This window comes from Acipenser ruthenus, chromosome 15, assembly GCF_902713425.1.
Source record: "Acipenser ruthenus chromosome 15, fAciRut3.2 maternal haplotype, whole genome shotgun sequence".
In the NCBI taxonomy this organism is placed as follows: Eukaryota; Metazoa; Chordata; class Actinopteri; order Acipenseriformes; family Acipenseridae; genus Acipenser; species Acipenser ruthenus.
The window spans coordinates 10,351,949-10,370,842 of NC_081203.1; the positions used below are offsets into that span (position 1 = coordinate 10,351,949).

The 18,894-nt window shown below is 35.6% G+C and overlaps 1 protein-coding gene across 3 annotated transcripts; it reads right to left on the reverse strand.

Moving 5' to 3' along the window:
* Positions 1-318: 318 nt before the first annotated feature.
* Positions 319-15,034, reverse strand: LOC117422642 (LIM/homeobox protein Lhx2). Of its 3 annotated transcripts, none has more exons than XM_058987162.1 (5): positions 14,890-15,034; positions 11,361-11,563; positions 9,522-9,904; positions 3,882-4,087; positions 319-1,652 (listed from the first exon to the last, which is right to left on the reverse strand). In XM_058987162.1, exons 1-5 carry the CDS (start codon positions 14,971-14,973, stop codon positions 1,362-1,364), a joined length of 1,167 nt encoding a protein of 388 aa, XP_058843145.1. In that variant the 5' UTR covers positions 14,974-15,034; the 3' UTR covers positions 319-1,361. The 3 variants fall into 3 exon arrangements, with proteins under 3 accessions (XP_058843145.1, XP_033893761.3, XP_033893762.3); XM_034037870.3 differs by having other exon boundaries at positions 13,984-15,034; XM_034037871.3 differs by having other exon boundaries at positions 1,562-1,694; positions 13,984-15,034.
* Positions 15,035-18,894: the final 3,860 nt, after the last annotated feature.

An 18,894-nucleotide genomic window follows, 5' to 3' on the forward strand; every position in this document is an offset into this window, starting at 1 on the left:
TGTAACTTGTTTTAATTGTACTCTGTAGGAGTGCTAACAAGGTTTTAACAATCTATTTTCTTATGAGCACGACCAATATAAACATGTCCCCCTTCCTTTTGTGAAGATCTTTTGGTTTTCTATATAGATGAAAAGATGCTGCTGCTTCCTGGTATCATGTGCTGTAGTTCAAAATCACTCCAATGGTCTAGCTGCAAATAGACCATGTGACTTGCTGCAAAGGTGCCAGGATGCAGCCGTTATAGAGTATTATTTGAAATAAAAACAACAACCAAATGATTTTCATCGCAATATAAGTGGGATCAGAAATAAAGTTAATAAGAAGCAAGGAATAGATTTTAAAGCATTGGATAGCACAAAAGAAGTGTACCACTGTAGTACTGGCAGATTGAAAGACATTTACCACTCAACATTGCAGCTACACTGCTGCTTACACAATGTTCCAATAGTGTATTTTAATTACATTTAGCCAAGCTGATAATGGAGGCAATGCAAGCTGGATTCATTTGAAGAGTGGAGGCGTTTAGCTGTACCGCAGTTTTAATTAAAATAGACCCGCATTGAGATACAGACAGTTGGGGCCCATATTCAAAAGAAGAGATCCTCAAAAAATGTTACAGCGTTTCGGTAGGAATTTGAATTGTTGAGCACCCACCAAAAACGTGCTTTCCTTTTTGAGAACCTCGTATTTCAAATATGGCTCATCAGTTGATTTTTATTTCTTTTTAAATCGCTGTTTTCACAACCAGTTGTTACTTTGACTGCAATATCACTAAAAAAACAACACATTTCTATTTATCAATCTTTATGTCAAATACAGTCCATCCTAATTTTGTGCCATGAAGCTAGAGAAGATAGATATTCATTTCCAGGTAAACTCCATCATCCGTTTGCATTGGATCAGCCTCCAATCAAGGTATTCAAAACCAGAACAAAATATTACTGGTGTGCTTGGAGAGATTTAGAAGAAATCAATTTCCTGCATTCAATTCTGATCATGAAAAAGGTATGAAGTATCCAAAGTATGTTGATAAAGACAGTGTATAAGGCACATGACAGTCTTTGAAAATACACAATTATTGAGCCAGCTTTTTCTTTTTTAATCACATAATGTTCCCTTACTCAGTCCACAAAACTGCACAGTTACACACATGTTGTGTTGAATTTTATATCCAGGATTGGTTCAGTCTTCATCACTCTGTAAACATGTTGTCGGAACAAATGAGTCGCTGCGCTTCTCAAATCAGATCTTTTAGTGCTGTTTGTCAGTCAGTCAGTCATACAAAGGGTCTAAAATACACTTGGAATAAAACTACAAATTGTTTATTTTGTTTCCATAGGAACTGCGAATAGAAGAGACATCAGAAGAGACTCGTGAGGGTAGTTTGTGAGGGGCTCCGGGATTCGTGAAGCTCCAAACTGCCAGGCACTGATGTCAGAACCGACGTCACCGTTGGCATGGTAGGATTGGTTAAGTCAGTTAAGGTAGTTGGAGTGCTTGAGGGGCTGAGGGAAGCATTCGAGATGTCTGACGCCGGTCCTGAAGGGGTCCCTCCTTGGAGTGTCGACCCGTCCGACGCTTTGTCCACCCCCGTGTTTTCCTGTCGTAAAAGGTTCCGCCTGAATTTGGCTCTGGCATTTTGAAACCAAACCTGCAAACCAATTTAATGTGATATTGTACCAAGTGTGATCGACTAGATTGGGACAAACAAAGAAGATGCTTCAACAATATATCAGAATATTAAAGCTTTGCTTTCACTTTAAGATGTTCCATTTTTTGTTTTATCAAGTCTCCAATTTGATTTTATATTAGGGTTGGAACAATAAATCAATAATATCGATAATCACGATACATTTTTTGCAGCGATAATTTTATTGCGTTGAAAAAGTATTATCGATAATCATAATTATCGTCCGTGACCCAATGAAGCAGGAAGTGGCTCTGAACTGTCTGTGAGTCGTAAAACATGATCTGTGTGAGCACTGCGTACATTGGAAGTTAAGCACTGATTTTAAACAATATGCTTTTAAATTCATGGTTTCGTTTTGATAATAAGTTGTACACTGGCAAAGCATGACTGGTTTTCTAACATAAAAACACAAATATTGTTTGTAAAATAAAAAAAAAACGCTAGCTCACTGTAAAATTACTGTAGAAAAGTGGACCTTTTGATTATTAAACATTTTGGCATAGGATTTATTTTTTTAAGTAAATTGTAATTGCAAAAAAAAACACAACCATACGACACACGTGTAATATAGCCTGAACAACTGTGCTGCTTTTGTTGCTGCTTTATTTTAAACTACAGTAAAGACATGAGTACTGCACTGCAGCCTACGCACTGCATGGGGAACAATAAGCAGGTGCTCAGGACCATCATATATATAGATATTAGTATTTTTTTTTTTAAAGCTAGTTTGATTCTCTTAATGGCAGATTCCCCACACAAGTAAAGAAAACAAATGCTTCCAGGTAACGTTAGCAATTTTGTTTCATTATATTAATATATTTGGCGTCACTTTCTTTTATAAAAGTAAATGTTCTTGAATTAACATAAATGTTTAAATAAGACAACATACATATGCATTATTTTATAGGAAAACTACATAATTTATAAAAATTCAAATTACAATAGGTGTATTTAATACTCACGTTTGTTCTGGGCACCCACCAGCAATGTAAAAACCTGGCGCATATACGGTTTAGTATTTTTTCATCTACACTCAGTGACTTAGACTGGCGGTTGTCATGCTGCTCAAGTATAAAATTTGATAAATTACAAGAATTTTAAATAGTTTAATTATTCAGCCGATAATCACGATTATCATGATAATTTACAGACGATAATCGATAGCTAAAAATGTCATTTTATATATATATATATATATATATATATATATATATATATATATATATATATATATATATAAATAATCAAGTGTAAACAAAACGTTAGGCTGTACCTTCCTGAACACTAATCTATACATTAATTGCTGAGCAAATATTAAGGGACAGGATTTTCATATCGTTATCAATATACATACTGGTTTTAAATGTACCTAATCAAATATTCCAATAGGTATTTCTATTTTAAAGCAAGGACAAAGTTTGACCGTGAATGTTTTATAGGCTTTTAATGAAACCATTTAAAAATTGTAAAAGTATAGTCAAATGATCTAAACAGTAGAGCTGTACAAAGCGATTATTCCATTTTTCAGATAAGCTCTCCACAGGTGAAGGTCATTGGGGTTGATTGGGCTATATTACAATTCCAAATGAAACAAGTGAAGAAACAGCTGCCTTGGTTTGTGTGGAGTGCTGTTCTCCACTGAGTCTATGAAAAGCAGCAATCATCACAAACCCAAGCAACTGTTTCTTCTCTTCACTTGTCTTGGAATTTTAAATTAGCCCAAGCAATACCAATGACTCTCACCTGTGGAGAGCTTATCCGAATAATCACATCTAAATAAATAATTAATAAAGGCCCCAAATCAAACACCCTACAGCTCAGTGTTTTAATTTCTAGCTCAAAAAATCTGAAGTTCACAATTGAATGATTTAAACAATGGCAGTATTTCAATCTGCCGCTGTTTAGATCAAATTAATAGACCCCTTTCAAGTCTAGCAAACTTTGCACTCGCTAGGCTTGAACTACAAGACTCGTTTTTTAATTTGACAGTGCTTCCTTTTGGTAATGCATAAAGCACATTAACAACCAACAGGAAATCTCTAAACTATGTTCTGTTAGATTTCAGTACCAGATATGTTGCTTACACAAGGCACTAGATAGCAATCAAGTGAAAGGTGTGCTAGGTTTGATGGTACATTAAAGCATGCTGGTATTTGAAATAAGTTCAGCTGAATGTTCTGGGGTTCTCACCTGCAGCACTCTTTTTGTAAGGCCTGTTTTTTGCGCTAGCTGCTTCAAGTCCTTCGCATCAGGGTTGTGGTTAATGGCAAAGTAAGACTTCATGGTGCGCAGTTGGTGGTGCTTAAAGGACGTCCTCATGCGCTTTGTCTTCTGATTAGAGGTGTATTGTGAATCTCTGTCCAAGTGATCCCCGTCGTTCTCATTGCAGCTCAGAGCTGCAAATCAAAGCAGAACAAACGCAATGCAAGCGCCACTCAAAACATATGTTACAATGAATTCATTCATTCACATGATGGGCATTTCTTACTTTGCATCCATTTTTTAATGCGAGCACCATAGCCCACTATGTTGTTTAGCATTATGAGATGTGATAAATATCAAAAGAAGATATTGTTTCAATTTAAAAAGAGATGCAAAGTATTGCAAAATATTACAATAAAATGGACACATTTGCCCAAGTGATACACATGGAAAAGAATTAGAATGTGACAAAAGACAAGTTTATTTCTGCAAATGAACCCTGTAGTAGTTCTATTAAAGGTGAAATGACTTAGTCAATCATTGCATTTTTGTCCATCACTTGTAAGCAAAATGAAGTCTCTGGGACTGAACAGTTTCTTATCCTCAAGAGTTTGAGAATCTCATCTTTTGAACAGAGTCCTTTGTTTAATGTAGCACAAGTGCTCAATCAGATCTTTTTGGAGAAACTGTTGTCCTTAATGAAGCACATTTTGCACTATTTTTAATGCATATTCTGTATGTAGAAATGTTTCACATAAAGATAAAAACAAAACTAGCCTGGTGTAAAAACTATTTTTTTACAGCACTGAAGTTATATTTCAAGAAAGACCTACCCCATGCATTTACATAACAAAAATCAAATACTTGGGCTAACTAAATTCCAGGGCTTGCTGTATGTTCTAGATGGTGCTTGTGATAGATAGTTAAACGTAATGCCATTGCTATGCAGTCATTTTAACACAAAACACACACAAAAATTACTAATGAATTGCTGTTAATGAATGATATCAGATGTCATTATGTTTATAGAATCATTAACACACGTATGAATGACAACATATATTTGTTTAGAATTACTTTTGCAACCTAAAACCAATGAATGTACTAAAATGAAGAAATGGCTGCAGCACACTGTATTCTATTTACAAAGTGACCAGTTTAACTTAGTATTCCATGGTTACCGAGGAACAGTCAATTATTATTATCACTGAAATATAAATGACCCTGTATTTTTTGTCTTATATTAATAATTTGATTATTTTCACAATGTCATCTTAAATGTAACACGTGGGCTATGTTATTTTAAAAAAATGTTAATGTTTTTACATGACATTACACAATCAGTTGACTTGCGTTTGACACACATTTCATTTCAAACATAATTGTATTCAAAAGTTGTTTAGGCTGCCATGCCTCAGTCAACCTCAAGGGGTCACCAAAGCTCTAAAGTAACAACACTTTCTAAAACATGAATGCTTTCTTAGACTAAGACAGGCCACTTTAGTGTAAAACCAATTTCACTAGAATAATATAAGAGAATAGAATACTGTAGTTAAATTAGTTTACTGAGAAATAGGAAGACACGGTTTACCGCCCCATGCTGCGTACTCGTATCTACTGGAATGACAAGTCTGGTCAATCGTGTGTTTAGCATCACGCATGGTTCACTATATAACTGTATAATGAAGCTGGAGTTAGCGACATCTTGCTGTTCATTTGCTATGGAGGTGTAGGGATCGCTTTGAGCTGCAGTTTTTCCTCTCGATTAAATCAGTTCAATTGGGTGTAAGAGCTGGTGTAGTTGGAAAAATCGTGTTTTTATTTTCTAAAGATCTTATACCCAAAGGCTCCTAAAGCTACAGCTGACTTTGTCACTTGAATTAAGTTGAATTGAAGCGCTTTTATGCTAACTTGTTATTTTTCGTTTTAAACTGATATTGTTCTGTCACAACATTTTAAATCTATTTTTATCGGGGTTCAAATCGTAAAATATGATGAAATTAAGTACGCTTAATAACATTTTATGACAATGTCTTAATATCTAAATACCCAAACTATTGATAAATTAAATTTTAAATGCTTCCAAGCGATATTATATATTTTTAATACAAACTAAATGAAATAAATACACAAATAAATAGGCCTAATAAAATTTAAAAAAAAAGAAAAGAAAGCAACCATTACGGAAAAAGCGGTCATTTAGAAAATATATTATTAAGATAATAATAAAAACAGTTTCTCGATATGAAATAGTTTTATATAACACTACAAATGCCTCTTTTGGAGTGCTTGCAATATGTAATTCCATTTTTTTTAAAAAAAGAGTTTGCATTTTTTAAATTCTGTGATAAGAATAAATTAGTAAAAACTTCGGACAGCTTGCTTTAATTTTGAGTAACCATCATGTAAACGGCAAGCAGCAAGCAACACTTGGCTTTTGCACGGTTTAATTTAAAAACTAGCAAGGCTTGCTAATGCCCCTGTAATTCGTCTATCTTATTCAAATTGCCTTTCATGACACTGGAGAGTCAGGAAATGGAATTTAAATGAACACGGTGACAGTGTTATTGAATGCTTTAATGCCTGATAACTTTTTTTTGTATCTCTACAGCCCGAGGTACGGTTTGCTATTTTGTATTGTTGAGTTTAAGTATATTGTTGTTAATAGGCGGTCTTCGTTTTGTGATATATTTATAATCATGAAGTACCGAACTGGGTCGACAAAAATTACACGAGGGAGAAGAAAACGATTAGTACCCTGTTTGGTGTTTTATACTTGATGCTTTTTCTAAGAATACGCCAAGTGAAATGATTATGGAAGTGCGTAATATTTATCATACATGTCATATTTTTTTTCTCTGTAACGTCCTAATAATAATTATACAACAAAATCCGTTTTATATCTGAAAGGATACCATATCTCTGTCTGTGGGAGGTTTTTCGGTCGAATTCACAGTGGGAGTATTTTATTCACAAATCCGTACAGGTGCTCCTGTGTTCAACGCGCTTTCAGACATTGATTTACTGACCTAAAAACCCATCACACTGCAATTCCACAAGTGAAAAAGAAATGATGATCACAGGAGCCCTCTTTTTAAAAACAAAATCTTTTTGAAGTCCCGGCTTCCTTTTGAGCCATTTTCCACTTGTCAACCTCCATCCTCGTCTAAACTCTCCACGCCAGCTCTCACAGCTCGCTACAGGCCGGGCTTGCTTGTCCAGGAAAAGGGACCAATTTAAGCAGAAATTATGGAATTTCCAACTTCCACAAATCTAGCTTTGTGTCCACACATGCTATATGACGTTTAAATCTAGCTTTGTGTCCACACATGCTATATGACGTTTAAATATTGCTTTGTGTCCACACATGCTATATGACGTTTAAATATTGCTTTGTGTCCACACATGCTATATGACGTTTAAATATTGCTTTGTGTCCACACATGCTATATGACGTTTAAATGTTGCTTTGTGTCCACACATGCTATATGACGTTTAAATATTGCTTTGTGTCCACACATGCTATATGACGTTTAAATATGGCTTTGTGTACACACATCCTATATGACGTTTAAATATTGCTTTGTGTACACACATCCTATATGACGTTTAAATATTGCTTTGTGTACACACATCCTATATGACGTTTAAATATTGCTTTGTGTACACACATCTTAACTGACTTTTAAATATTTTTCATTTTTCATGTTTATTTTTCAATCGAGGCAAAACAAGAAGCTGTCGCTGAATAATGAATTCATTAATTTTATGTTGTATATATTTTGTGAGCTAGGTTACATGGCCTTAGAAGTTAACACATTCTCTTAAGCTACAACACAAATTGCCTCGGCTCAACACAATTTTGTATTTTCCTACATACAATTTCACGGACGCAACAGAGTTTGTGTATATGCTTACACATATTATTATTATTATTATTATTATTATTATTATTATTATTATTATTAGAATAAAAATATAAAAAAACACAATTTACTTTACATTGTGCAACTTTAGTCAAACCCTACTCATAAGTAGAATATAGAACTGTAACACAGACCCTAATTCGGCTTTTTATACCTATTGGAGATTCCTGTACTGTATATATATTGGCTTGTCGGTTAATTACAAGATTGTAAATACTGTATCCAATATGTTTAAATAAATGTTATGTTAACGACGGGTAAATGTCCATAAAAAAGCTTTTCTAATGTTTCCTAACAGGCTGTTCTAGTCATGTTTGACTTGGGTTTTTCATTTAGGCCTTTAATATTGGATGAAGTATTAATCAGGATTTAATTTGATTTATTGTTTTACTCAGTTTCACAAAGTATAGTCTATTTAAAGCTACAAGCTGTGTACACATTAAAAATGTTAATAAAATAGATTAAAAATCTGTAGGTAAATTTGCATCGGCTAACCTATTTACCTGATTCGAGTATTATTTTTTATTTATAGAGTTCTCAGCTCTGTTTGCTCATTCTCCCGTTATTTCAGACAAAAACATGTGATCGAAACGGCTCTGCCACTGGCTTCCAAAAATACTTTACACGTCATAAAACTATAGGCGTACAATTAAAGTGCTAATAAACACAATGCCTGAAAGATGCAAACAAGTATTAAAACAGTTACTTGATATCTGCTGAAAATCTATTTGGAACGGGAACACATCAATTGTATTTTGATGACACGTGTAGTGGGATGGTTCAGTCTGATAATCATCATACTGTTCCACGTTTTGAAATCCAAGTGGTGTACGGAATTAATTTGCGAAAGAAAACGCGATAGAAAATGCAGTAGCCTTTCAAATAGGCTAATATTAAAATAAATAAATAAAACCTGGGCATTGCTAGTAATGCAATGTACATTAAACAAACAAACACAACAACAAACACGTCTGCTAGTCCTTTTCTAGCTTAGTAAAAATCTCAAGTAATATTTGTACAGAAATGCAACTTTCCTTACTGTACTTTCATATATATATATATATATATATATATATATATATATATATATATATATATATATATATATATATAAATTTAAAATATTAGATTTATATAAAATACGATCTGATTTTATAATTTATTTTTCTGTTGTTTTTTGGAGAAAATCAAATCGGCTTAATCCGGTAAGAGTTCTACAGTTGTGCCTATCTTTTAACATGTCTACAAAAACTGAGATACCAGTCAACAGAAAGGTCCTCTAAATTGGAAGAAAAATATCGATTTTTAAATCGATCGAATATACCCCTGCGCATTAGGATAACACTAGCAGTGCTTGTCTTGTAAACTATTGATTGTTTCAATATATTTGCAGGAGTCGTATCGCCCCGTATAGCCTATCACAAGAAACTCATTAATAATAACCTAATAAACGAAGGTGATTAAATCAATTGCTGTTTTTTAGCCTTGAAATACTGTGACGTGCAATTTAGTGCTATTATTCAGTTTAATTGCAGTCTGTTCTTTTGCTGGGGTGAAATGGCGGAGGGTAGCGCGCTCTACTGAGGCCACAGGTGGCAGACTCCTTCATAACTGAAGGCCATGTGAAGAAACTGACGTCTCCTTCCACTACAACTAGTACGAACTCCAAACTCTTAAATGAAAGAATTGCTATGCCTCTTACCTGCGTTGTATGCTGCTAAATCAGCTCCGGGTCCTGGGCTCTTTCTTTTCCTTGGTCGTCCTTTTTGGACAGTGCCCACGCCATTGTAATAAGGCAGCCCGAGGGTGTTGCCAGTCCCAGACCCAAGCCCTCCACTCTTGTTAGAAGCTATATCCGAGTGATTGAAATGAGCTTGGTATTCCCCCTGAATGAGACTCTCAAAGTGAAGCCGACAGTAAACTAAGTTGTCCTTCATGCCAAAGTGATCCCCGGTAGTCAGCATCTTGTTGCAGGTGGTACAGGTGAAACAGTTCAAGTGGTACACCACATCGCGCGCCCGCATCACCATCTCCGAGGCGGAAATTCCAAGATGGCATCTGGCACACCTTTTCACCGAAAACCTCCTGCGTAAAAAGAAAAGGTTTCTGTAGAATCATACACAAAATAAATACATAAAATATATTCGGCTGGTTTCACTGAGCCTGATCACCACTAATACTGGACTAGTGACATTTTGTAGTCACGGATTAGTGCTAACCCATGACACAGACTATGTGTGGGCCCTCATAGCGCCATGGTAGATGCTACATGCGTTTTAGTACATCAATCTTTGCAACAGACTTTAAGCTCATCTTTTTAATATCGTATACTGCCTTGCTAATCGTGGAATCACGTGTGCCTTTTCATACGTCTAAATTATCAAATAAATACAATAAACACCAAGATGTTTCTAATTGTGTTTTGAAACACTTGGTTTTAGTAAGTCTGGTTGTAATGCTATACTTACTAAAATGCGTTACTTACACTTATTTTAAAAATGCCTTCTTTTTAACCGGGCTCTGTCTATCTGTTCAATCTACATATCTATTTATCTAACAATCACAAATAATAATTGATTAAGGCTAATACCGTATCAAACAACCACAGCGTATTTGTAAAACAGCGTATTTACGCATGATCAAAACACTTCGCTTAATAGTGTGTGTTTGACTTTGTTGTCTAAGTACAATCTGAAGCTGATGACGTGTGTACCCCTGCTTAAATTATAGATAGAACGCCAAAGTAACAGGTTGATATGCTTCAGCATTTGGAGCTGTAGGTCTATAACGATGTTGGGTTGTAGAAGCATAACCAGACGACTTTGTGCACTGCAACGTTTACACCGTGCATAGCCGTCTTATTGTGTACACTTTGGTTCAGTAATATTGATGCTCAAACTAACACATGGCGAAATCGTTTAACCCAAGCGGTGCATATAACGCTCAATGAATTATGGTCATTATTCCACGTGGTTTTCTTTACACCCCTAGGCTAATAATAGCTGTCTAATTCGCAGTTTCAATGGCTTCAGCTCCAACCACTGCTTTTAATACTGCGAATCTAGATTTGCATTCAAGGTTCAAACGGTGTCTTTTTTGTATGAATAAAAAAGTGTAATACATTTCATCTAAAATAATAATTATCCAGGATTGTGGCACAGCATTTATAATAATTATCTGGGATTGTGGCACAACATTTATAATAATTATCTGGAATTGTGGCACAGCATTTTTTTGTTTTTTTTGTTTTAATTTTGAAGAGGAAAACATAATTTTATTACAATTTTGTAAAATGTAAACTACTTGATTTTGTCATATTGAACCGAAACAAACACTTATTGAATCTTAATGCTTGATTTGAACCATGGTTTAATTTGCTCAAACCCCCTTTCCATTTACAGTATTTTAAAATAATCAAACCCCGTAAAAACAGTTCATTGAATTGTCAACGGTATGATTGTGTTTTGTTTGAATGTATGTACTTTTTGAAAGGCTTGGTCGTGTTTTGTACTGGTATATCAGTGTGCGGGCTGTGTTATACCTATAATAGTCCTCTTTGCAGTAAATGCTGCCGTCCTTGCTGAAACAGGTGAGCTCAGACTCCAGGTTGAGTTTACATTCACAACACTTCAAACAGCGCATGTGCCACTGTTTGTCTACAGCGAGCAGATAATAACGCTCTGAGATCTTCCCCCCACATCCAGCACACAGGGCGACCCGGTCGCTACTTATAGAGGGCATATTCTGCAAGAGAGAGAAAAAAAAGACACACACACACAAACACACACACAGAGAACAACCGTGGTTAGCCATTCAGATATGCAGGTTACAGACAAACAACTTGATTTTTTTTTATTTTACTCAATTAGCTGCTAATGCATTTATTTAGTCACTGGTTTTAAGAAAGCGTAGTTTTGGGTTTGTAACATCCTTAAAACAAAGCATTGCGCATATACACGAGGCTACTAACTTAGAATTTTCAGGTCACGTTTAATCATATACGCGGCTTGACAACTCCCAAATCGAAGAGCAATTCATAATGTATTAATAACACACAACAGTCTGTAATCAACACCAGCATGCTATGATTATACTAATCAACGACACGTCAACGCAGCTCTTCTTCGGGTTCCCTATATAATTTACATCATATTGGATGTATTCCTTGAATTCTTTATAAATCACAGCCATTTCCCGAAAAGTCACTTTGGAATGATTTACGTATTTGTTCGCTGCAGGCCTAGATTTACAAATATACTGTACGTTTTCAAAGTAATAATAATAATAATAATAATAATAATAATAATAATAATAATAATAATAATAATAATAATACAATTAACAGTTGTACTAAATGTAGTAAATGTACATACACATAATACGTAACATAACAGAAACTAAACATGTTCTCTATATTGTTATGTCTCGCTATGACAAACAATAAAAGCTAACCGATAGAATTTGAATACAGTGGAAGCATTTGGATGATTATAAACACGGCTGAGACATACCCCAAGGCATCTGCGCAACAGAAGTGCACTGCTTACTTGGCAATAACAAATAAAAAAGCAACAACCCTGCCGAACAAAACAATATTAAAATGATCGGGGTGCGGGCCCGTTAACAAACTACACCGGGGCTAGAGCAGCATGCATGCCGAAAACAAAGAAGGGGAGAGAACCCTTACACCGGAGTACATATGGGTTATATATTGCGATATGGCCTCGCCAGAAACTATAAAAAGGTAAACTAAACCCCAGGAGCCACAGTAGTTAGACAACCCGCACAATCTGCCCAATTATTCCAGAAGCGAACGCAAACATATGTAGCACAACGGAGGTGAAGGTCAGGTTAAAATAACACCACACCACAAACCCTGTAGCCCAACAAACTACAAAATGCACGCCACCAGAATGTGTTTGGGGGAATCCCATTCTGCCTGTGTTAAATCTCATCCTACAATTTAATGGGTCTAGCCTAGCTCCCGGTTAACAATTAATACACTCATATTGACGGACGCCTGTTTGTTGTATGAGTAGAATTAAAATGACCTACATAAACATGGTAAATAAATATTTTACTAACTAATATCACATTTAGCGTTATTGCATTGTACGTTTAACTTTATGCACACTTATAATCAAACACATAAGAGCAATGAAACATATTTAAATACCAATCGAGACTCGAGTTATTAGCTCAATTATTAAACGGCAATATTGTATTAACCTCTTGTGTTCTGTGTTGTTTCAAAGTATTAACAAATTTGCCGAGTTTTTTTTTTCTGTTGTAATAGATTTTTTTTAATGATTATTGAATAATATTTCAACTTTATATGCATTTATTATGTCGCGCCAATAACTAAAATATAACAGCAGAGTTTCACTGGGTAAAATGGTCTGTTATTTATTTTACTTTCTTTTAAACGCTTATTTATTTAACGGAAAGTCGCCTTGTTCACTATCTAGAAAGGAGCCCGCTGTAAATTGCCTAATGTTTAATCGCGTAGGCCTATTAGTATATTCACATGTTTCTACTTTCTTAAATAAATGTGTATTCCACAAACAATAGTCTCGTAAAAAGCCCTCTCTCGTTTTTAATACAAACCCCAAAACAGCAGTCTAATCTACTCATTTAGTTTTCTTTTAAAATAAATACATATAAACAACAACAACAACAATAATAATAATAATAATAATAATAATAATAATAATAATAATAATAATAATAATAATAATAATAATAATAATAATAATAATAAATCAATTAAATCGCACAGATTTTAGTTACACATATTATCGGGTTTAGAAAATAAAATAAGAAGCCTTGTTTAAAAATATGTGGATCTTATATCAATTGTAATTAGTAGTTTAGGAATGTGTTTCTTAAACCAATGAATAGAGTAAAAACACAACGGCAGTAACTTCCGAGCACACTTAGCCATGTTTGCATTAGATTACAATACTATAAACGCACGTCCGTGGCGGTGCTTGTTTTGGGGAATATTTGTGATAACAAATGTCTCCCTAATACCAATGAAAACGGCCCTGCATAGCGCAGTGTTTTGTTTCTTTTTAGAATTAGTGTATTTTATTTAAATGTATTTATTTATTTATTTATTTATTTATTTGTAACTAAATGCTTTTCCCGTCAGTCTTGCCTACCGTTTCGGTTTCTCCCATATCAATAGCGGAACTGATCGCCGCAGAGTCGCTTTTCACTCGCCGGTCCATGTTGTCAATGACTCCGTGCATTTCGCCCCCGGAGAGGCCGTGGAAAAGCATAGCTGCTGCTGCTGCTGAAGGATGGAAATTACACGTGTTTTCTTCAGATCTGCAACGTAAAACTTCCATAAGACGCAAACCTAACCCGTGCATTTATATTAGAGCCAACCCTGTCTCGCGTGTTTCTTCCTTTAGTTCTGAATCCCAAGCCACTCAGTAAGACAGGACACATAAAATAATACAAAAAATAACCTGCATCAACTACTCATTCAAATACATCAGTCAATGGCAGTCTCAAACGCTTTTATGTTTGAGTTTTAGTGTCTGCATAAACTCATGTTCTTCATATTGCTTCTTGAAAAAATAAAAATATGTGTTCGAAGAGTCTTGTAAAAATCAATGCCAGCAATGGCAACTGATTCCAGATGTTTGAACGATTATACAGTTAATCGCAGCTTCAGATCTCTTCAGAATCATCCACCTTGTTCATCAAATCATGTTTTTGTTTGTTTGTTTGTTTGTTTGTTTGCTGTTGTTTTTTTTTTTTGCAACGTATCAAAACGTACCGAACCAGCCTGTACTTGTTAAAACCTCGTAGGGACGGAAAAGTAGCCTAACACAAACGGTTCACAGAATTGTGTTCAACCTTGCAACATCGGCTCAGAAAGCCATAGAAAAAATACTAGTAATTAAAAAGAAACTCAAATGAAGTACAGCGCTGATTCTCGGTGCATTTGTTCACAACTGTAAATGTCTTACTGCTTTACTCAATGAATAAAAAAGTATTTAAAAGAACGAAGAAAATGAAACTAAGCAGTATTGGATCTTGATGCTTAGGCTGCGGACCTCTAAAGGAGCTGTTGTTTTCTTAAGAAGTTTTCCTCCTGCCAGCGGAACTGTGTGTGAGTAATTGGGAAGGAGGGGTTCCATACATTCAGTATGTATAATCCCCTTCAAGACATTGCCTGCTGCCTCACTGCTTTATTCCTCGTCCACGGTCTCCCGACCTGCGCGAGACTCCGCGCCTTTTCTACAGGGACCGCTACGTCACGCCCACACAAGCGCTCCCATTGGTTTGGGATAGGTCACCAAATTCTTATTATAGCAACGTGCTATGGGGCTGTAGGTTTAAAGCTGAACTATATTTTATATTTCGAGTTCATTCCTGTTTATGTGTAGTGTTATTATTATTATTATTATTATTATTATTATTATTATTATTATGCCTACATTTTCGTTACTTAGTTAAATAAACTGTATGAAAACTTGGACACTATTGGGTATATTATTTGATACATTTAAAATATAAAAACGCTACAGTTATTTGTGACATAATTGTGAGCTGCTTGTGGTTCAGATTGAACGATACCGGTACCAATATTGTATTGATATAGGGGAAATTTAAACACATCTTAACATTTCAATACGCACGTGGATTAAATACGCAAAAACAGGTGAATTCCGCAAGAATATCGTTGGTTAACCCACAGCCAACCCTTGCTGTAACTAATAACTGCTATTTGATGAATTCTGATCCGGCGTGTTGGTGAATTCTAGGGGACTCCATTCACGAGAGACTTATTGAATTCATGGATGCGTGGAGTTGTTTTATTAAGCATATGTTTTACATTATGAATACCATTTTACTATGTCCTATTTTATTTTTGACAAAAGACGCATTTATAGACTTTTTGTAAATAACAAATGAGCAAAACTAATAGAAATAATAATGCTTACATGAGCCAATTTAACTAACTCGTGCCACATCTCCATCGGTTACTTTTATTAGCTCAGCAAATGGTAGATTGGAAAATGGAGGATGAAAACAAAACATGTTCACTGCAGGACAAGAACGGGCCATATTTCAAATCTCTCCCGTGTATTAACGTGTGTGTGTGTGTGTGTGTGTGTGTGTGTGTGTGTGTGTGTGTGTGTGTGTGTGTGTATGTGTGTGTGTATGTGTGTGTGTGTGTATGTGTGTGTGTGTGTGTTTGTGTGTGTGTGTGTCTCAGTGTGTGTGTGTGTGTGTGTGTGTCTCAGTGTGTGTGTGTGTGTGTGTGTGTATGTGTGCGTGTGCGTGTGTGTGTGTGTGTTTGTGTGTATGTGTGTGTGTGCGTGTGCGTGTGTGCGTGTGTGTGTGTGTGTGTATGTGTGTGTGTGCGTGTGCGTGTGTGCGTGTGTGTGTGTGTGTGTGTGTAGTCGTATATTAGGCAATAGTTTTTTTTCTATTAATATTACTTGCATTTGGGAATTAGCAGTGCTGTATGAAGAATTAGCAGTGCTGTATGAAGAATGGATTTTAGGTTTGATTGACAGTTGTAGTTTTTTTGCTAACAAAAAGCTGAGTGTATTCAGTGAAAGTTGGATATAAACGCTATCCGTCCTTAATGATTTAGTAGTAAAACAGCCAACAACAGTGGATAGCCATCGCTTAGCTGAAATAAACTAAGGCAGGCTCGTCTAATTATGCGCCCGTTGACTAGACTGACTGATAGAGCCTCTATAGAACCGCTTGGACGGTTTTAATGCTAGATAAAAAAAATTGTGCTTCAGATTTTGATAAAGGGGAGTGATTCTGGTCTATACAATCTGACTGCCCCCTCTCTCGGAGTCTATCATTTGTTTTAAACAGCGCGGTGAAGAAGAAAGGACTGTAGCCTAGGTGAAGCCCCCTTTATGCTATTCGCTCCCTGGGGTTTTGCTCCCGACTCCCTTTCTTACCTGCACGCGCTGGTGTGGAGTGTTGTGTTACCTTCAACGGTGCGTCTCCCTGTGACAGCGACAATCCCGCAATCCCGTTCGACTCCCATATCATTTCTCACTTCTTGTTTATGTTATAGGAGGTTATGCAATGCGTTGCTGAGAATAACTATGGCTTCACCAGCACGGTATGATGTACACGGGTTTCTTTTTACATATCTGATTATGATATGTGTAAATGTGTGTATTAGCCTGTTGTTGAAGCTACAGTTGGCTTTGTTACCATTGGCCCACCACTGGCTTTGTTATTCTTTGTTATTATACCAAATATAATAATCATGTTTGTATTTAATTGGATTATACCTGCTTATTTTGCATGAATAGGCCTACATAACAAACACTGTTCCTAATCCTGGCCCGTTGTATAAAAACAACACGTTTCAATATGGGACCGTTCCTTTTGCGTAACGGTTCAATGTTTTCAGACTTGAAGAAACTGAGTTTTTATAATTAAATCATTCGGCTATTGATGAGAACAAGTGTATACTTATTGCGTGGTATATATGTGTGTGTGTGTGTGTGTGTGTGTGTGTGTGTGTGTGTGTGTTCACTGCATAACTGCATGTCTATATGAAGGTTTCAGTCGAACAGAGAAGGTAATTTAGTAGAGTTTAATCTAACCCTGCATCAAAGAAAAAGGTGACAGGTGAAGTAATCACCGGTCTTGAGTTACTCTACCCATCCTCCCTATGGCAACGTCACCATCTCCAGCACCAGCTGCCGCTTACCACACAACTCGAGTCGACGCACAATAAAGTACCCGCTCCCACCCAGTAACCGTGACTAAATCCGAACAATGGAACGCAACGCCTCCTTCAACTTGGGAATTCGGGTGTGTGATCACTCTGCCAGCCAGAGCCACGACTCGAGATGTATTTAATACCTTTAGATTCATTCATCATCGTTACAGTCAAATCACAGCTTTACTGTACTCGACTGACGTATGCTGTCACACACACACACATACATATATATATATATATAGGCTATATACTGTATATATAGGCTATAATATATATATATATATATATATATATATATATATATATATATATATATTATAGCCTATATATACAGTATATAGCCTATATATATATATATATATATATATATATATATATATATATATATATATATATATATATATATATGAGATACATACTTGCTATAATAATATGCACAACTCATATACACGTATACCTAGTAATATGTTAATATAATATGATTCAGATAGTACAATATTCCTATTAGGATTTCTGCATTTTAAAACCTGACCATTATGCATGCATTTGACCTATCCGTGTCCTATGTAACTATATTAATATCTGCAAACGAGTATAATTGGTTCTGTACTGTAAGTACTGTATGCGTTTGATTAAGGAAGTCATACAGTCTGTGTTTAAAGCCTTATTAAGAGCTCGTTTGTTAGGACAAAAGGTGTGTTTATTATTTGAACCGATAATTGTGTAGCTATATGTTAACGCAGTGAGCTGAAGACGTCTGTCGTTTTTGCAGCATTTGATACCGATTACAAATCATGTGGCTTGTGAAACAGCATCCAGAGAAGAGCAAACTGGAATAGCCCGAGTTTCAGCATGGTAGCTCCAGGCGTCTCCGGTATTCTCGGAGGTTGGTTCTGTGTCTTAATAGACCGTGATTGGCATCTTGTAATTAATCATCGTTATTACTGTTGCAGAGACGGCTCTTTAAAAATATGCTACACCGTTGTAATAAGACTAAACTAGATTGCATTGCAAAATATGCATGGTTGTGTAATTTCCGGACCGGGTTCAAATTTGAACAAATCTCGCGATGGTTTGTGTTTTTTGACTTCTGTGAAGTGTAATTGCATGTCATTTGATGAATCCTCAGTCTTTGCCGGTGATATGGAGAAACTGAATGAACTTAATTGGCTGATAACGATTTAAGTGAAAATCAACTCCAAAGCAAATAAACGATCTTATTACAATGTGACCAGATTCGTGTGATCCGATCGATACCGAGTGTTTCTAGACATTTAACCATTATGGACTTAAATATGGGATTTGTATATCAAAGAGAAAAATCATAGGCACCATTTAAAGATTGCTA